This window comes from Sus scrofa, chromosome 2, assembly GCF_000003025.6.
Source record: "Sus scrofa isolate TJ Tabasco breed Duroc chromosome 2, Sscrofa11.1, whole genome shotgun sequence".
NCBI classification, from domain to species: Eukaryota; Metazoa; Chordata; class Mammalia; order Artiodactyla; family Suidae; genus Sus; species Sus scrofa.
Window position 1 is genome coordinate 87,052,992 of NC_010444.4, and position 21,045 is coordinate 87,074,036.

A 21,045-nucleotide genomic window follows, 5' to 3' on the forward strand; every position below is an offset into this window, starting at 1 on the left:
CACCTGGGACAAGGATCAGACTTCATTTCATTTTTGTAAAACTTAATGTTTACAGAGTTACATGTAAAACTTAATGTTTAGAGAGTTACACAAAAGAATGAAGTATAGAATAAATTTATATGGTAGTATAGAATTTAACTTTCCTGCTTTGCAAGTAGCCTTAAAAATGAATTTTACGTAAAATAAGATGAAATAAAATTCAAGGAACAGGAACACAAACTAGAAAGATTTTAAAGTCTATTCTTAGAAGATAAAGAAGGGAATATGCTTTTAAACCCCAATTTCTACATAATGATAAAGCAAGGATCACTAGCATACAGCTATTAAAAATGATTTGATGATGACAGGAAAGTGAAATTGAAAGTTCTAAATAGTGACGGTAGCTAGATAATGTAAAATTACCTATAAGCGTAAACAACAGGAAAAAAATGTATCTGAATAGCATTCTGGAAAGGAACTGACTGAAATCAAATGGATAGCTATTAGCTACAAAAATCCCTTGTCAAAGATACCAGTGACATGAAAGGGTCAAGACACTTGCAGCATGGACAAGTTGCTTAGCCCAGCAAAAGTACCATCAAAAGTTTACTTTGTTCAATGATAAAATTCCCATCATTTAAAAGCTCTATGTTGCATAAGACTTTTATATATGAATAATTTAAAACACAGAAGTTTAACAACCCAATCACTTTTTAAATATTAAAATTAAAATGGAATCAATATTACAGATAATCTTCTGGATACGGATATATTTTTAAATTTTTTTTACAGGCTTTTTAATACTAACTATTGTAAATACAGAAAACAATGACAACTATTTTAACTATTTAAACTCCTTAAAACACCTGAAAACTTGACATGTCACCTAAAGCAAGGATCATGAACATTTTCCCATTGTATGCACATTTTTCTCTTACTTTAATATTACTTCTAATTAACAAAAGCAGTAAGCACTGAACACTCAATCAAGGCCTTGTGTACAAACCACAATGGCATAATTGGGAGAAACTGGGTCTTTTACTTTCTATAGTATTTTTAAAATCTGTAATATTTTTAACAGGACAAAAAAGAAACATTACAAGAGAAAAATCAAAGTGCTATTATAGTATCTAATGATTTCTTTAAATAAGTTAAAGCAAACGCTTAAATCTTACATATACACTGAGATCTCTATTGCAAACTAAGTTATAAAGTTTTCTGAATTATTAATATAGTAAAAAGAATATGATATGTTTCTAATGTTAATTTGCACAAAGAAAACAAATAACTTCACTGTAAGGTATAAGTAATTATTAATTTTGCTAAAATTCTACCAGCTTAAAAGAAGGGAAAACAAATACAGTTTAGAAATACAAAACTAGGAAAAAGTAGCTTAAAAGTTCAACAATAATTTACCTGCAAAGGTAAGAAATTATCTTAGATATAAATTCACATATGTTAGAATCACATTACCTACTTTTCAAGTGGGTATCTGCTTGGGACTCAAAGGTGTGAAAGTAATTAATAACACACAAAAAAAAGTCCATGATTTGGCAATGTTACTGCAAATACTGTATCATGCTGCTGCTCCTAACAAGGGCCTCTTGCCAGGCACCATACTAAAAGTCTATACAGTATGCCACTAAATATGCATCAATCACTGCCAAAACAATGAACAATTATCCATGAATTCATACTGGTTTCCTACTTTCCAAAAGAACATGAGAAAAATCAGTCCCCCTTAAACATGCAGATTGCTGTATATTTTCACTCATTTTTTTTTACACATTTTTAAAAGCTCATCCATATTCTTAGTATACTTTATAAGTGTAAGATATGCAACACTTACCTCTTTCCAAGGACTGACAAACTGTGTACGAGCATATCGAGTTAGCATGTGGATTATGACAACCTGCCCCCACTCTTCTACATCAACTAGTAAATTACATAGCTTGCGGTAATTCTTGTGAATGAGATCTATTCTATCCGGACATACTTCTTCAAAAGCCATCACAACACTGCCAGCTACCAGCTAGAAAAGAAAGAAATAGTAACTCATTAAAAAAATGTTTTCCTCCCATCAAGGGTCCTATTCAGGCATTACAGAGGTGCAATCAGTGTTATGTAAATCAATATGTAAAGTATACAGTCATTTGATCAATAAAATGATTATTCATGTTTGAATTACAAATTCTGAAGAGTGATTCATTCCCTCAAAGAATAATTTTGATAAATGTTAACATGTCTGAAAAACTAATACTTTTCTAGAGTGTTAGAAGTGTATTAGAAATTATGTTTTACTTCATCAGGTTAAATTTCAGTAAATTGTTCATATATGGATTAGACCTATTAATTATGCACAGTTTTCATTTTTAAAGCTTACCTAAATTCTAATCTAAAGATTCATTATTGAGTATGATAACAAGGACCCTATCGTGTTAGCTTAAAATGAGAATGACAACAGTTCTACAACAAACTTATCTTAAAACAAGTAAGGAACTCATAAATGTTGCTGGTACATAAGCACTTTCAAATCTTACAAATTTTAATCTGTTCATTTTTACCAATGTAATTTATTTACAAGGAAAACACGCTGGCTAAAGTTTTAGTACATTATTATTACTTATATAATAACATGTATAAGTTGAAATAATATATTACCAACAAAAGGCAGCTTTTCTCCAAGACCAGTTAATGAAACATAAATGCTGTTTTTGGAATTATGTTTTTGCAAAGTGGTGAAATTAATATTTCTTTGGTATAAAGATACAAACTAAGCAGAATATATAATACACAAACACATCTATATATGCACCACTGAAATGTCTGCAGTTAGCCAACAATATAATACAGTTTTGAAAAAATAAATTAATTTCATATTCTTTCTGAACACAAGGGATCTTCATTTTAGTATCTAAAATTTCCCCAATGACTTAAAATAAGCAATTAAATAGAAATATAACTTACTGAAATGGTACTTTTTGAAAAATATTAGATACAATGATATTCATATTTTTAGTGTTTGTCCCTCTACTTGGCTGACATTTAGTTTATTAATATGCAACCAACAATACAATTGAAAGAAAACAGCTCAGAATATAGACTTGCTATTATGCTAAACAAGTTTCCAGTCCTGTGGGGATTTTATGAATTACCAATCACTATAAACGTGAAGCTGCATTTATTGACTCCAGCCCTGCCCAAGTACTGGTGCCTGCTGGTCCCAGCATGTATGCACCTCAATCGAAAAAGCAAAGAATTGATTATTTGTGTGAACTAAATAAAAATGTATTATATGTATAATTTTCTGTTTGCTATTGATATGGAAAGGAAGTTATGTTTCTGTTTTCAACTCCACATTTTGATGTCTTCTGTACAAATCATTCTTCAGAAAATTATATTCTGTGATAATCATATTTCTAAAAGGTCAGAATTATTGTCATTTAAAAAATCTCTTAGAACAACTAAGTTTACGACATTAAACTGTAGAATAATATGGTATTTGTGAAATACATTCATATTATATATATTTCATATATATGTCAATCTTATATTAGTTAAAATTTGTATTTTCAATTGGTAAGGCTGATAAAGTACAAAAATAAATAATACCACTTAGAATAAAATAATCTATGAAACTGAAATGTGAATTCAATGAAAGTTTCAATTTGAGGAACGATATACACTATATAAAGTCAAGTTATTTTGCTTAAACTTAGAGATTCTTTTCTTCAAATATGTTTAGATACCAAAAAATTAAAAGGAAAATCAGCCCGAATGTGGTATTAAATTTATTAAAACAAGAGTTAGATACAAAAGAGTTCTAAAATATTAACAAATAACATGAAAATGGAAAAAATAACTACTTAAGTACAAATGAATTTTAAGGAAACACAGAAATAATTAGGAAGAATGTAAATAAAAGAACCTTCACCAAATAAAACTGACCATTTTAGATATTTCATTGTGTGGGTTTAAGAACTGACCATAGGCTAAACACTGCCAGAAGAACTGCTAATTTTGGTCTATTAAATGTTCAATATTCTATAAAACTTCCAGAATTAAAATAAAATGATCTACTTAGATTTGAAAACCAAAAATATTGGTTTCCCCAAAACAGACAGTTAATTTCCATCTCACTGTGTCAATAGTAGCTTTTTATATAAGAGGAAAAATAAATCACTCCAACAAAACTAGCAATGAGCTCATCAAATTCAAATGCAGTTTTCCATTTATGTATTTTTTATATTAAAGCAATAAACATGCTTCATTTATCTTCCCTTGGTTGCCATGTTTTTCTGTGCTGTTGCTATGAACTTCAGCCATTAGCTGTGCTCCAAGGTAAACTACATGAACCATCAACAAAAGTGACACTCCATCTATGGAGTTCATATTTTCTCCAGATTATCTATGCTAGTTGACAAGCTGGTAATGAAAAAAATCACACTAAGCAAATGGTTCCTCTAATAACAATAAATTTTCTATAAAATTATGAAGGGTACAAAACGTTTCCTTGCATCTATTTTGTCATGAATTCTAATTAACGTTGCAAAAACCTGAGAGTGCTGGGTCATCACAAGAAGTGCATCAAGGTTTGATTGATAATATGGTATAAGTTGGCCAATGCTGCCAAGATTTTCTTCTCTTAAATTAATGGCCATCCAACCTGCTCCTAATCATACAGCCCAAATGATATTCCCCTTCTTATTTCAATTTTCTTGAGGCATGGAAAATGGGAAAGATCAGTCATTTATCTTCTAATAGCTGGATAATAGATCTATCACAATAAAACATCTGCACAAATTCAGAGGTGTGTTTTTTGCCTACAACAGTGAAGCTTTTACCAACATTAAATCAATAACTTAGAAAATGGTGTCTTACCCCCACAGTTTAGCTATGAACTCCCAATATATTCATTAAACATCATTTTGTAGCTAAATTAAGGAGAAGAAACTTTGTCATCAAAAAAAATATAAATAAACAACTCAGGTTTTCAGTAGGCACTGACCTATTTGTTTTCCTAGGGAACTGTTTTCTACTAGGAAGTTAAATATTACAAAAAGATTTCTTTAAAATTAACCTGAAAGGAATAGGAAATAAAATACCACCCTGCTTTTGAGGTGGTATAAATAAAAGTAAGAAGATGCATTGCAAAGCTTAAGTTGCTCAACAAATATACATTTCTACAACCTAAAGAAAAATAAGAGAAAACGTTATACATTTTAAAAAGGAGTTTACACCTGAATGTTAGGAAAGGTTTTCAGTAAAAAAGAAAAGTATTTAGGCTATGTTAAATAGATAAAATATGAGGAAAATGGAAAATCTAGGAATAAACAATGAAGAAATTAAAAAACTTACAACAACTGACCAGGTATAATCAAGTATAAATGAAATGTTTCCTTTTAATTTCATGGACACTGTAAGTTTCTATTTTACCTTTTAAAATTTACAGATACCTTCAGATAACAGTTATCTAAGTAACTCCTAAATGTTCTTCCAGGTATATTAACATAAGTATAGTGACATGTTTTTGGGAAAGGATTATTTATATGGCAAATATTGGTCTTTTCTCAAATAAAAGGGAAAAACAATTCTATTATATTTTAATATACCTTATATACTTTCAATTTCAACCTTTCCTTAAAATGAGAATTATATTATTAATTTTCTTTGAGATTTCAATAGCAAGAAAATCATTCTTTAGGCTAAAAAAAGCAACAGAAGGTATATCTCAAAATCAATAGAGGCCAAATGAAGAAAAGTTTTTAAATATGTTAACTCCTTGCAAATTTATTTTTATCAGCCAGCAATTGCAATGTCATCATCACCATCAAGATCTCAAGATACTCCTGCTGACAGCCAATAAATTCCTTTTAAAAATGGGGAAATGAATTAGACTTGGTTCATTTAATTAGGAAATTCTTAAACAAAAATGACTTAGGATTCTTATTGATTTTAAATGTCAATGCTAACATTATTATTTCAGGGAAGGGAAAAAAAACATACCTGCATCCCTTTAATATATATGACTAGAAAAAGCGATAATGAAGATAAATACATAAATATCTACATATATATCAGAATATTTTTAACCTTTCTACAACAAATTACAGCCATATAAAGAAAAAAATCATCAGAAAACATTCATAAAAATAATTAATTTAAATACTGGGTAGACAAGTTAATGGTACCTAGGGAAATCAGAATCTCTTAACCCGAATTCAGAAAAAGTAAAAAAAAAGAAAATCTAAGCTTTAAGCATAACTAAAAAAGAGAGAATCTCCAAACTTCAAATTATGTATGAGTAGAAAAATAAGTCCTAAATCCCGGAGAGTTTTGTATCATGTGTATATCACAAAACTTCACAAAGATCTATGTCAGTCTGAAAACACTGCCACAGTCAAGGCACAGAGGAGTTGGTAGTGGGCATAAAAGGGAACTAAAATCAAGAGCAGAAAGAGAGAACCCTAAGTGTGAAAATACTAAAAAATGATTCCTGGGAGATCATAGCAGATTACAGGGAAGAGCCTTCAAAGGAGGAGATAAGATTCAATAAGGTTATCTTAAGAAGGCAAAGTTTCAAAAAGAAAACAAGTTAAAAAAGAGGTGGATGAAAAGGAGCACCTTAAAAACTGTAAAAGTGAAAGAAAACAGAAATGAGAAGAGGAAATTTAGGACCTACAAGAAAAAACAAATAAAAGTAATCTCAGGATATACACCCCTTCCAATCTATGTCCTCCCCAAAATAAGCCATCTAATTAAAAAATCATACTTTGCTATTCTGACAGGCAAAATACCCTCAAATTCAACACATCAACCCTATGCAAAGAAATGTAAAGATGTAAGGAAATCTATAAGTAATGGAAACAGAAAACGAAAATTCAACTGATAAATATTACCCACCAAAAAAATCAGTGATGAAGCAAAAGAAAACTGTAACACAACACCTCAAAACTGAAGTAAGTACTCTCAAAGAAGCATTTCAAGATCAGAAAAATGAACATGGGGAGTTCCCGTCGTGGCGCAGTGGTTAACGAATCCGACTAGGAACCATGAGGTTGCGGGTTCGGTCCCTGCCCTTGCTCAGTGGGTTAACGATCCGGCGTTGCCGTGAGCTGTGGTGTAGGTTGCAGATGCGGCTCGGATCCTGCGTTGCTGTGGCTCTGGCGTAGGCCGGTGGCTACAGCTCCGATTGGACCCCTAGCCTGGGAACCTCCATATGCCGCGGGAGCGGCCCAAGAAATAGCAAAAAAAAAGACAAAAAAAAAGAAAGAAAGAAAAATGAACATGAATCAAAAAAGGAAAAACAGAGAACAGATATGAACAAAAGTCATCAGGAAGAAACAAAAATTGACTGAAACCAAAAAAGGAAATTGAGAGGGAAAAAAATAACTAGGCATAGTGTTCCCACTGTGGTACACTGGGCTAATGGTGCAGCATTGCTATAGCTGTGGCTTAGGTCTCAGCTGCAGCTCAGATTCAATCTCTGGCCCAGGAACTTCCGTATGCTGCAGGTATAGCCAAAAAAGAAAAAAAAAAAGGCATCATGATTAAATCGCAAGGTGCTCCTGGCAGAAAAGAGTTGAATAAAAATTTAGGAAGGGACATTAAAGAAAAGCACAGAAAGAATCAAGAGAACAAAAATGAAATAAAGACGTGAAAAAATGGAGTTGATGTCGTGGTTCAGAGGTAACAAACCAGACCAACATCCATGAGGATGGGAGTTTGATCCCTGGCCTTGCTCAGTGGGTTAAGGATCCAGCACTGCCATGAGCTGTGGTGTAGGTTGTAGATGCAGCTCGGATCTTGCATTGCTGTGGCTGTGGGGCAGGCTGGCAACTGAAGCTCCAATTCGACCTCTAGCCTGGGAACTACCATATGCCATGCGTGTGGCTCTAAACAGACAAAAAAAAAGAAGTGAAAACGTTTAGAGAGACAGTGATTGAAATATAAGACAGGCAAAGAAGATCCAACTTAGGGAAAATTGAAATCCCTGAAGAACAAAAAGTAACAACTGAACATAATTAATATTTAAAAATTAATCTTAAACAACAACACTTGCCAGAAATAATAATAAGTTCTAAATCTTTATTTTGAAAATCTTCACTGGGTACCAAGAAAAGAACTGATCTATATCAACTAACCCTGAAGACACTGGGTAAAACTATTATATTTCAAAGATAAAGAGAAAATCCTCAGGGTCAGCATCTTACTTTAACACAGACACATTATAGGCATTTCCTTTAAATGGAAACAAGGCAAGGATGCCCACCATCTTCACTACTATAGAACACTGGGCTAAAGTTATAAACCAAAATAATGCAACAAGAGAAATTAGAGCCATAGGTATTAGAGAAAAAGGAAGTAAAATTATCTTTATTTGCAAATGATGACTTATTTTCTAGACCAGATCAAAAGAAGAATGAAAGATAAAACTAAATCAAACAACAAAAGAATTCAGTAAAGAAGCAGGAAATAAAATAACCATACATAAATTCAGTAGCTTTCTTACCTATTAATATAACAAGTTCAACAATACAATAGTAAAGCAATTTCAATTTATAACAGCATTCAAAGCAATACTGATGATAAATATAAATTTAAACCAATATTTATTAACTCAATTAGTAGTCCTCATCTCACTCCTCTCCACAGAGTACAAGCCAGCAATTCTGAAACAATACTTTATCTGCATTCTGGGACTGAGTAAATCAGCAAATATGCTGTGGATAGTAAGAGTCATTTTTTTTATGTTGGAGTAGGAAGTTAAAAATACGAAAAGGTAGGACAATGTAAGGAACCTTGTGCTGCTGCTCTGGAATTAGAGAATTCAGTATAAAGTACTGCTGTTTTATGTCAATAAAAAAATAGATATAGGAGTTCCTGTGGTGGCTCAGAAGGTTAAGAACCTGACAAGTATCCCTGAGGATGCAGGTTCGATCCCAGGCCTCACTTAGTGGGTTAAGGAACCGGCATTGCTGTGACTGTGGCATAGGTTGGCAGCTGCAGCTCCAATTCAACTCCTAGTTGCTGCAGGTGCGGCCATAAAAAAGCAAAAAAAAAAAAAAAAAAGAAAGAAAAATAGAGCCCTTTTTTTTAAATAAACATATACTATATAACACTTCAGGGGAAAAGAGTGCTGCATAAATGATAGACAGCTAAAGCTCTGAAAAAAAAAAAAAAATCTACCTATGAACACTGAGCATGACACACACCACCAGGGAAGCAAAACAATGAAAATAACAGTAATACCTAATTACCATCACAAAGAATATTAAAAAAACTACGCCTCACAATCATTCAACAAATGTTAAACATCTACCATGAACAAGTACAAGTATTTTTTTCTACTGTGTTTTGCAAATAAATGATCAGAACCCAATAACAGAGATTCTAAATTTACAAACAAATTATATTCTTTACATTCCAAATGGTATCTTATCACCCCCTTTTTATGGTGTCAGGCACTGTACTAAGGATTTTATATACAATAACTCTTTTAACATGAACAAAACCTTTATACACTGGAAATTATCAGTCCTACAATTTCAGTTTTAGAATTTGAAACTTATGAAGGCTTAATACACACTGCTGAGTGGCAGAACTTCAGATACAAATCCAATTCTGTCTAATTCCAAAGACGGTAGTTTTCACTTTTGACATGTTATATTTTGTTTGGGAAGACATGCACATGTTACACATGGAAATTTCATTTCTAGGCTATGTAACCAATTTATTTTAGTTTATTATGTAGCAGAAATCATGGCAAACTATATTAAAATACAAGGATCTATTTCTCATAGATCTTACTGTTCTCTACAGTACTTGGCAAATATCTTCAACACAGAAGAAACTAAATGTTTTTTATTATTACTAAAACCAAATTAACCACAATATCAATATTACTGATTTCATATCTAATGCTAGGAGATAAGCTGCCATACAGAAGACAAAAAGGCATAAAATTTTCTTTTCTCTGTCTTCATTATGCCAACCACTATAGAAAAAAATGAAGATTTCTGCAACATTATAGATGAAAATAAATTTGCTGAATGGCCCAGTCTCCAGGTATAGTCTTAGGTACAATAACAGTATTTGCAAAAAGAAATTAAAGGAATTAACATTTACAATACAACATATTTAATTTTAAAAAAATCAATAAAGGAGGAATAAGGAACAAAAGACTTAAGACAGAAAAACAATAAAATGTCAGCTATAAATTCAATTATATCAATTAGTAACAATAAATGTCGGAGTTCCTGTCGTGGCTCAGCAGTTAATTAATCTGGCTAGCATCCATGAGGATGCAGGTTTGATCCCTTGCCTCGCTAAGTGGGTTAAGGATCCAGTGTTGCCATGAGCTGTGGTGTAGGTTGCATACTTGGCTCGCATCTTGCATGGCTGTGGCTGTGGCATATGCCAGCGGCTACAGCTCTGATTTGACCCCTAGCCTGGGAACCTCCATATGCCATAGGGGCAGCCCTAAAAAGCAAAATAAAATAAAATAAAATAAAATAAAATAAAATAAAATAAAATAATGCCAATGGATTAAATCTAATTGAAAGGCACAGGTTGTCAGACTAGATTAAAAAACAAGACCCAAATACATACTATCTATAGGAGACACACTTAGATTAAAAAATGCCAATAGGTTGAGAGTCAAAGAAAGGAAAAGTTATATCATGTATAAAGCAATTATATAAGAAAGTTGTTAAATAGGACAAAATAGAATTTTTAAAAAATTGTTACTAGAGATTGAAACACTTTATAATGACAAAGATAAAAACAATTATATAAACACATGAACCAAATATCAGAGCTCCTAACTATATGAAATACACACAGACAGAACTGAACAAAGAAATAAAGAGACAGCTCTTCAGTAATAGCAGACCTCAGTACTTCCACTTTCAACAATGGACAGAGCCACAAGACAGAAGACCAACAAAGAAATAGAAGATTTGAGCAATACTATAAAACAATTTGACTAAAAGACATCTACAGAACACTATACCCAAAAAGACAGATATCCTGGTCTATCTCCATATAGACCATACGCTAAGCCATATATCAATAGCTACATGAGTCTAGTGGCTACTGTACAGATAGCTGCTGTATATACTGATATACATGCACCTTGGTGGTATCATCCCGAGATAAATAGAATCCTTTTCCTCACTGGTTTTGAGCCATAGAGGTGGGTGCAGAAGGTTCCATCAAAGACATCATTACCCCAGCTACTCCAGAGGTCTGCTCACAGACCCCATGCCTCATCATTATTCCTAGATCTCATTATCACATCGCTACACACAAAGAAAGGGAGTGGAATAGGGAGAAGGAAGAGATATGTACATTTCCCAGTAAGATCATGCTACCCACTTAATGAAAAAGTGTTACACATATGAAAATGTCTTAGTATTTAAGAAAAAAAAACACATTTATAATACTAAAACACACTCTAATTTTTCATTGTCTCTTTAATACTTCCTCTTTTTTTGTCTTTGTAGGGCTGCATCCACAGCATATGGAGGTTCCCAGAGCAGGGGCTGAACTGGAGCCATAGCCGCTGGCCTACACCACAGCCAAAGCCACACCAGATCCAAGCCATGTCTGCAACCTTCACCACAGCTCACAGCAAAGCTGGATAGTTTAACCTGCTGAGCGAAATCCAGGTCCTCATGTTCATTACCACTGAGCCACCATGGAAACTATTCTTTAATACTTAATACTTCCTTTTAAAACAATTATTTCTTCCCAAGTGATTCAGCCTTTAAAAGTCCTAATAAGGAGCTACCTTAGTGCTCAGTGGGTTAAGGATCTGGAATTGTCACTGTTGTGGCTCTGGTTATAGCTGTGGCGCAGGTTCGATACCTAGCCCTGGAGCTTCCCCATGCTGTGGATGTGGGAAAAAAATCCTTATAAATCATTGCTTAAAGTAAAAAAAAAGTTGCCCCAAAAAGCAGACAAAAATTTAGCCAAAAGTTAAAGAAAGGATTTTTTCCTTAACTTGCTCCTCTTCAGACTCTGATGAAGGACACACTAACAAACTAAAATTCCAAATGCAATCCCTCTCCTTAGCTGGATATTTTTATTCTTCAAGGATTTTAATGAGCTGTCCATTAATATTTATACCATTTCAAAATCAATAATAATGTCAAATATACAACAGTAAGATGATCCTATGCAAATAAAGCACAATTTTATTTTGACATAAAAAGATACTACTTACTGTGCTTTTATCCTTCAGAAGTTTTTCAATTATTTCAATTAACATTTCCTTCTGCTCTGGATCAAGGCTAAAACATAAAAAGAAAAAAGTTTAAATTTTTTTCCTTTAATTCTAACTTAAATTAAGCTAATCATTACAAGGATATTTAAAATTTTTTACAGGGGAGAAGGAGAGAAATAATTATGTCAAGACAGAAATAAGGGAGCTCCCGTTGTGGCTCAGTGGGTTATGAACTCGACTAGTACCCATGAGGATGGAGATCTGATTTCTAGTCTCGCTCTCTGGGTTAAGGATCCGGCACTGCTGTGAGCTGTGGTGTAGGTCACAAGCTCGGCTTGGATCCTGAGTTGCTGTGGGTGTGCCATAGGCTGGCAGCTGCAGCTCTGATTCAGTTTCTAGCCTGGGAATTTCCATATGTCATGGGTGTGGCCCTAAAAAGCAAAAAAAAAAAAAAAAAAAAAAAAAAAAGACAGAAATAAAAAGAAAACAAATTTAAAATGAGTTAGTTTTTCCCACAAATGTGTCCTAATCTTTCTATCTGAGGTTGCTCATATTAATTAAACCCAGATACCAATACCATTAAGGAAATATTTAAAGAACAAGTCTTCTTCTTAAACAGAAGTTGGAAAACCTTATGAAAGTAATTGCAAGTAGAGGAGTTCCCATCATGGCTCAGCAGTTATTGACTCCGACTAGCATCCACAAGGATGCAGGTTCGATCCCTGGCCTTGCTCAAGATCTGGCGTTGCTGTGAGATATGGTGTAGGTCGCAGATGCGGCTCAGATCCCATGTTGCTGTGGCTGTGGTGTAGGCTGGCGGCTTTAGCTCCGATTGGACCCCTAGCCTGGGAGCCTCCATATGCCTCACGGGTGTGACCCTAAAAAGACAAAAGACAAAAAAAAAAACAAAAAAAACAAAACAGAGTAACTGCAAGTAGATAAACCACAAAATCTTTTTTAAACTGGTGGTGGAGGTGAATAACAGGATAGCAATCACTGAGCTGATAACATAATTATCAAAAAGAAATATAGAGAAGTTCCAAATAAAAATTTTGCACCATTTTAGTTTACTATGGAGACATGCATAATAAAACCTGCCATCTAAAACCAAGAAATATAAACAATGGCTCACATACGTACAGAACTAAGAAATGAATCGGTAGCTCTAAGTACTGAAATACTTATAATAATATAAATTTCTTCCAAGCACAGAATTCAATTGTTCGTTTAACTGGGAAGTTAAACAATGAGCAAAGATGAATAAGACGGTCTAGTAAAGACAGTCCCAAACATAATCACACCACATAATGAAGATACGTCCAAGGGATTATGCGGATAAAGAACAAGAACACCAAATGGAGGCAGGAAGGTTGTGGAAAGTTTCTTATAGAAACTGACGTCTCTGATGAATCTTAAACAACTGGACTTAAGAGCTGGAAAAAGTAGGAAATATTCTTAAATAGTGACTAAAGGAAGAACAAGAGACAGAAATGAGATAAAAAAAAAAAAATTTATGTAGAGGACTAAGAGGCAGCACCAAACGACTAGACTGTAAATTTAAGACAAAGAAAACTACAATGGAGCCCAGTGATGGACTTTGAAACAGTTGTAGTGAGCCTGGACATTGATTTTTTTTCTAAGTTAATAACAACAAAGGATAATGACTAAGAAGGATGATACAAATTTGGGTGATAGTTAACCTAAGAAAATGAGTTTTTACTTAAGACAAATTTTATGTAAATTTATGATTAACCACTATAATTATCTAAACATTCACACTTTTTAATTCTTCCAAATTCCAGTTCCAGTCTCCCTTCTCCAAGTCGTATTTACTAACTAATATTTCATTACATCTTTATGAAACTCTACATAATAATCTCTGAGCCCTACCCTACCAGAGGCTTGGTTTGTATACCTTTGTATACATCTATATCTTATGGCAATATCTTATTCCATTATAGATTGCCTTTAATTATTTGGCATACGTTTAATTTTTTCCCTCAAATATATGTTACCACATCCTCTATTGTTTTCACATATTTTATGCATATAGCACACACCAGAAACACAAAATGATCTTGATAAAATTCAGTGGAATAAATATTAACAGAAAATAATACCAAATTATTAGAGGTAATAATTATTTTATTTGACCAAAATTTTTCCACAGAGATCAAGGCAATATATGATGTTTAAATAAATATTATATTCATATGATATGGTGCTATAGTCTCAGTCAATAATAGAAAATATTTAATAAAATATCTCTGCAAAAGAACCAAGCAAGAAAGGGAACAGCAGGACCACAGATGGAAGAAAGGATAACAAAGTGAGTTGAGAGGGTAACACACTTAAGAGTCTATCCTATAATAAACACAAAAAAATCTTAATTTTCTTTAACATATGTGCATGTATAATGATAGGCTACATAAATGGTAATTCAATTTCTAATTATCTTTCAGTTACAAAAATTCATAAATTATTATAGGTCTTAACAAGTTCACAAGTAAAAACTTGGATAGGGTCTCTATAACCAAAATAAAATTAAAGATTTCTAAAGAATGTTTATGGGCAGGTGGAAACACAGTCACTGGGTATATTTAGTTTAAGGAAAGATGAGTTAGAAGAGCTAATAAGCTCCCCTGGTCTTTAACACTCCACATAACACGAAGGACATTTGGTATTATTTAGAAAGTACCAACCTGTACAACTTTTGTATTGCATGGGCTGCATTCTTCCTTACGTATGGTGATAAGTCAGCGGAAGCTTCCTTAATAGCGAGCATCATTATAGGTACAATAATTGGCACTCTGATGCTTGAAAGGACTCTCAAAGCACTTGCACGAATTAGTTGATTTGGGTCCTAAAAATAGTGTAAAAATACTCATCAAAATTTCAGGTTTTCAGTATTTCCAAGACATCTTTATGATACAGTTAATAGGTGTTTATAGGGTGTGATACAACAACAGCAAAAAAAAAAAAAAAAAAAAAAAAAAGCCTGCTTAATTTAAAATAAATAACCAGCATACAGAAACAGATAAGGAAAAAGACAAAAGAAAATAAATGTTTATTTCTTTGAATAATGTTTTAACAAGAAAAGTAACTGTTATAATTCTAGCTGATCACTTATTACTAAATGTGCTGAGTTTTTAAGAATTTTCATAATAATAAAATGCTGCAGGTCAGAAATTTTATCTTTAAAAAAGTCATGTCCCCTCTTTGCAAACTTTCAACAACTAGTTGGAGTAATGATGAAAAGTGCTCTGATGCATGATAATATTATATTGAACACAAAGGAATAACAGAAACTGAAACCTACATGGTAACGTCCAGCTGATTTTATAACTTATTTTTTAAGGATATTGAATAGGCACCACGAGAGGCCTTTTAACTCTTTCAAAACACTATTATGCCATTTAGTGGATTATTGCTCCACTCCTTTAAATGACACACCTTCAACTGTGCAGAAACATTGCAGCTATTTGCCTGCTCACTCTATTATTTACCTTCAGGGCTCGCTGAAAAGTACTTATGGACAAGAGGGCTAGATCCTGCTGTTCTTCAGCATATCGGACCAGATAAACATACACTAATTTCTTGATCTGTGAAAAAGAAAAAAGGCATTTAATCCTAGCTAGAGAGAAAATAAATTCAACACTTTCTATACTAAAATCCCTTAATTAAATAACTGAACCTGGTCACAGCCTAGACTGTAAAATAAAGATATTACAAGAGTTCCCACTGCAACTGGTGGTGTCTTGGGCGCACTGGGATGTATCTTTGATTTCAAGCCTATCACAGTGGGTTAAGGATCCAGCACTGCCTCAGCTGCGGCTTAGGTCACAACTATGGCTTGGATCTGATTCCTGACCTGGGAATTCCATATGCCGCAGGGTGGCCAAAAAAGGAAAAAAAAAAAAAAAAGATATTACAAGATGAGTATTAACAGAAACAGCTTGTGAAATAAGCATTTTAATAATCCCAACCATAACAGCAACATCTTATCAAGGTGTCTTTCCTCTTGAAAGGAATAAAAAGTTCCAGAGCAAAACTCCTACAAAAAATATTAAAATACTAACTAAATTGCAAAAGTATTTACAAAATGAGGGCTACAAATAATAGAACACACTTGGGCTCTGTACACTAACTATACAGTATGGCAGCTTATGTTCACTCATTAATCCAAATGTTTCAGAGCCCAACTTTGATTGTATGGTAGAATTCACATTCCAATATACATTACATGATACTTCCAGCTCAGTAAGAATAAAGTGTGACAATAATAATTTAATGTAATAAAAATTCCAAAAGGCTGGACGTGCGTTCTGAAAACTGTTTCAAAGGCAACTTAATCACTGTTTCTAAAAAAAATTATGATAAGCAGAAAAATTAAATGAACATTGAAATTTGAGTTGAAATTCATCAACTGCTTCCTTTTGATGTTGCTTATAGCTCATATTGCTCTTCTCAAATATCTTCAGATACCACTGCCTGATTAATCGTCTGATATATCAGCATAATGCATACCTAAAAGCTTAGAGAATGTTCAAGGTGCATGGAAAATAAGGGCAAGTATCTGGAAAGAGCTGGAATTGATGCTGAAAAGGAAAAAATAGTGCTATATTGGACCATATTTTATATCATACTAACCAATCTGGACTTCTTTAAAGATGACTGCCATGGCCTCCTTTGCCTCACAGTCCAATTTCCCTTGACAGAGCAGTGAGGAGTTCTTTCACCATCCTGTTTTGCTACCTTCTAAACTCACTCCATTTGTCTACGTGTTTTTTTCAGTATAAAAACAACAAATGAAATCTAAGCAAGACAAACTCGTTAAGAGTCTGTTCCAGATGAGATACTTCCACTGATACAACTAACTCTTGATTAAAACCATCTACTTTTCCCAAATAGACTAAATCAATCCATACTTGAATTAATTGTCCTAGTGAGGTTTTTTCCCTTTAAAAAGAGGGCAAGATCTTACATTTACCTACTGAAACTTTCAACCACTTAAATTCAACCCATCACAGCACACTCTTAATTTTAGATCTTAATCTGTAATCCAACCTATTTACCATTCTTCACAATTACATGAGCACAAATGAAAACTTAATGAACATACTTTCTACATCTTCATCATTATCAATAGAAATGCTAAAGAGGCCATTTTAAGGTGATATCAATCAATTCGTTTGTACTAAACTGACCAGGTTATAGGAGAAACTAACAAAAAGTACATTTCCAATTACTCTTCCGTGATGAGCCACAAAAATCTTAAAAACAAAGTCTAAAATCCTTAACTCAGTGTTAACACAGCCTAAAATCTTTCCTGAATTTCTTCTCTAGTCAAATAGGAAGAAGCCCCAAATACAATTTGACTTTTTGTGTCCCAATCTCCACTCAGGTTTGTCATTCCACTTTCTCCCGAGTTCTACTAATGAAAATCTTTCCACAAAAGCAAAAATGAAATGATAAACAATAAAATGTCTACTAATAGAGGAACAATAAAGCAAATTACAGAGCATCCACGTATAACACTATACCATGCAGCAACTATATATAAGTGAATCTATACCTGACATTGAAAATATATCCTCTTAAATTTTTTTAAAGGTGCTAAGAGTATGTATTGTATGATCTCACTTTTGTATTAACAAAAAACAGACACACACATATATTACATTTTGTCAACTGAAGATAAATCAATTGTAAGGTGTACCTTAATTTAATGGATGACAAAGAAAAGAACAAAAAACCCTACCAATTAAAAGTCACCCTTAGTCGTTAAGATAAGTCCCAAAGGTAAAAACATTTTTTTCTTTTTAGGGCTGCACCTGCGGCATATGGATGTTCCCAGGCTAGGGGGTTGAATTAGAGAGAGCTACAGCTGCCGGCCTGCACCACAGCCACAGCAATGTGGGATCCAAGCAGAGTCTGCAACCTGCAGACTGGCCTGCAACCACAGCTCATGGCAATGCAGGATCCCTAACCCACCCAGCGAGGCAAGGAACAAACCCACATCCGCATGGATACTAGTCAGGTTCTTAACCCACTGAGCCACAACAGGAACTCCCAACTGCAGAAACTTTAAAATGGAAAACAAATGTCTTAGAATGGACATCGTATAGTAATAGCAAATACTTACATACTGAACTATGTGTCAGGCACTGTTCTAAATGTTTTATTTACATTAATTCATTTTATATTCACAATTCAATGAACAGGTATTACGATTCCTATTATACGGGTGAAGAAACAAGCACAGAGAGGTTAAGTAATTTGACCAATATAGAAATCCATTAAATTAAGAGCCAGGATTCAAACCAAGTAAGCATGAAAGCTGAAAAAAACCTATATTCTAAAATGTGAACAGTAACTATCTCTGGGTGATGGTATTAATCAGTGACCTCCACACTTCTACATTTTTCTAAATTTTTAAAAATTTTTACAATTAACATTAATTTGTGTTCAGATAAAATACTAAAGATATTTTCACTCTGGGGTAAATCTCATCCTTCCAGCATCTGCCAACACAAAATAATAGTACTTCCTCTGATTATAAAAGTATTTTAAATTCATTCATTATAAAAAAAAAATCTGAAACTGAAAATATTTTTAAGTTCCCACATTCCTAAAATGACTTCTTCTGTAGCACTGGCAACATAGAGCCACTAAAACTGTTTTCAACCTATTCAACAGACAAGAGCTCAATCAAGTTTTTTCAAGTCAACCAACCTGTGATGACCCCTTGCTTCTCAGTATTAGTCAATCAGGAACAAACTCACTCTAAACAAATATACTCATGTACCAACCAATTAAAAGCAGTCTCATCCAGAGTTCCCACTGTGGCACAACAGGACCAAGGGTATGGGGAGCACTGGGACACAGGTTTGATCCCTGGCCCAGAAGAGTGGGTTAGGAAACCAGTGCTGCCAGTGGCAATTGTGGCTCAAATCTGACCCCTTGGCCCAGGAATTCCATATGCTGAGGGGCAGCCAAAATTAAAAAATAATAAATAAATAAAAGCAGTTTCATCCAAGTGACCATGCTTCTACAGATGATATCAACCCATGAGGCCCCTAAAAGTCCATGAAACCTTCAAACGTTCACTTAGAATAAAGTGATCTCACACAAGAATACAAAAAAGGGTTGCAAAACTACGTTACACTAGTATGCAAGATGGCAACCAAATAATCCAAAACACACCCAATGTTTTAGATTATACTTAAAATATAAATTTTAAACATTCTTAAATCACAGTTTAAGAAGCAATTACCTAATTGTTTGAGGTATAAATGATTTTCTCCCCAACCAAATTTTAAAGTTCCTAAGATTACGAGAGTGTCAAAAAACAACCAACGCTTACTGATTGACTGATTTATAAAAATTTAAATATAGCAAATCTATGCAAAAGATGAATTTTAAGTAAGATATCTCTCAAATCCACCTTGGAATGAACATGAGGCTATTCAGTACAGGAATCATTCCTTATTCATCCACATAGTCCCACAACCTATCGCATAGCCTGCCATATAGGAAGAGCCCAGTAGTTACCAGCTGAGTAAGACATAACAGCCCAATAATAGACTGGGGAAAAAAATAAGACATTTTCCATTGGATTTCTATATCTAGAATCTAAGTTACCACCAAAAGTTAAAATTCATGAAATAGCTATCTAGGAGGGCACCAACACTCTGAGGAAACAACAGGTATTAAGAAGATTGCCTCCCAAAGTCTTTAATTTGTAGATTTTTTAAGAAAATTAATCATTTAAAATAGTCTTCCTCTTTACTAATTATATTCAGATCTCAGCCTACAGTTTTCAGGAAAATTTTCAATGAAGAATGGATTAGGGTCCAGCCACCCCCCTCATCTTCTTGGGATTTACTTCTCAGCAACACCTTTATTTACCTAACTGTACAGCCAACTTTTGAAGCTGAATTATGAACTCCAGAATATATCGAGGAGTTTATATTGGCAACACTGAAATGTTCAAACCACAGCTGAGCTAGCAGGCATTGCCATAATTACTCACTATTGGAGAGGGATTTTTGTGACTGTTATAGCAAAAAGCATAACAATATTAAATCACAGAAGGTTGCAAAACACTAAATTTGTTCTAGTTCTGTTATAAGAATCAATCAATATTGACCACAAGAGGCCTGTGCACTGACTGGCTGCAGGTGTGCAGAGAAAGCCTACTTTCCCTGAAACCATTCTGTGACCAGAAATGGGAGTACTTAAAGCTCCGTGACTACACCATTCTCTGATCAGTTACTTTCATTCAATGTTACAATACTCCTTGCTGTAAAGCTAATCATAGCAGAGCCCCAGTAGGCTGGAAGAACACAGGCAGATCTGTTTAATTAGTTTATCAATACTAGTACATCAAACTTCATGAGTTATTGACTAAACCTTTGATTATTTTTGTACTATAACCACTGATGGCTTACTAGGTCACTTGTGGTATCATTTGACATCAAATGGCAAATGACCTACAGCTCAACTGTGAGTCCAAGGCAGTATGCACTTGGAAAAATGAAATTTTGTACTTAATAGCAATGAAACATCAATTCTCTAAACATAAATTTTAAGAAGTTTATGTCAGTTTTCCTACAACATTAGAGGATTAAGCATGTCGCAAAAAACTAACAGGTATTTCAAGAAAAAAAGAAATCCAAAACAAACAGATCAATAGAGAATCCCCCCTTTATCTGTGGGGGATACATTTCAAGACCCTCAGTAGATACCTGAAACTATGGATAGTACCAAATTCTATATATATTATATCTTTTCCTATACATACATCCCTACGATAAAGTTTAATTTCTAAATGA

General features: G+C 33.5%; 1 protein-coding gene across 2 annotated transcripts in view; it reads right to left on the bottom strand.

The window, feature by feature from the left end:
* The window catches only part of AP3B1 (adaptor related protein complex 3 beta 1 subunit), a 266,801-nt gene that overhangs the window by 177,070 nt on the left and 68,686 nt on the right, over positions 1–21,045 (bottom strand). For both annotated transcript variants that reach the window (XM_021076471.1, NM_001098585.1), the window contains 4 exon segments: positions 15,715–15,810; positions 14,911–15,071; positions 12,209–12,275; positions 1,829–2,011 (listed from right to left, as the gene is read on the bottom strand). In XM_021076471.1, the coding sequence (XP_020932130.1) occupies positions 1,829–2,011; positions 12,209–12,275; positions 14,911–15,071; positions 15,715–15,810 (507 nt within the window).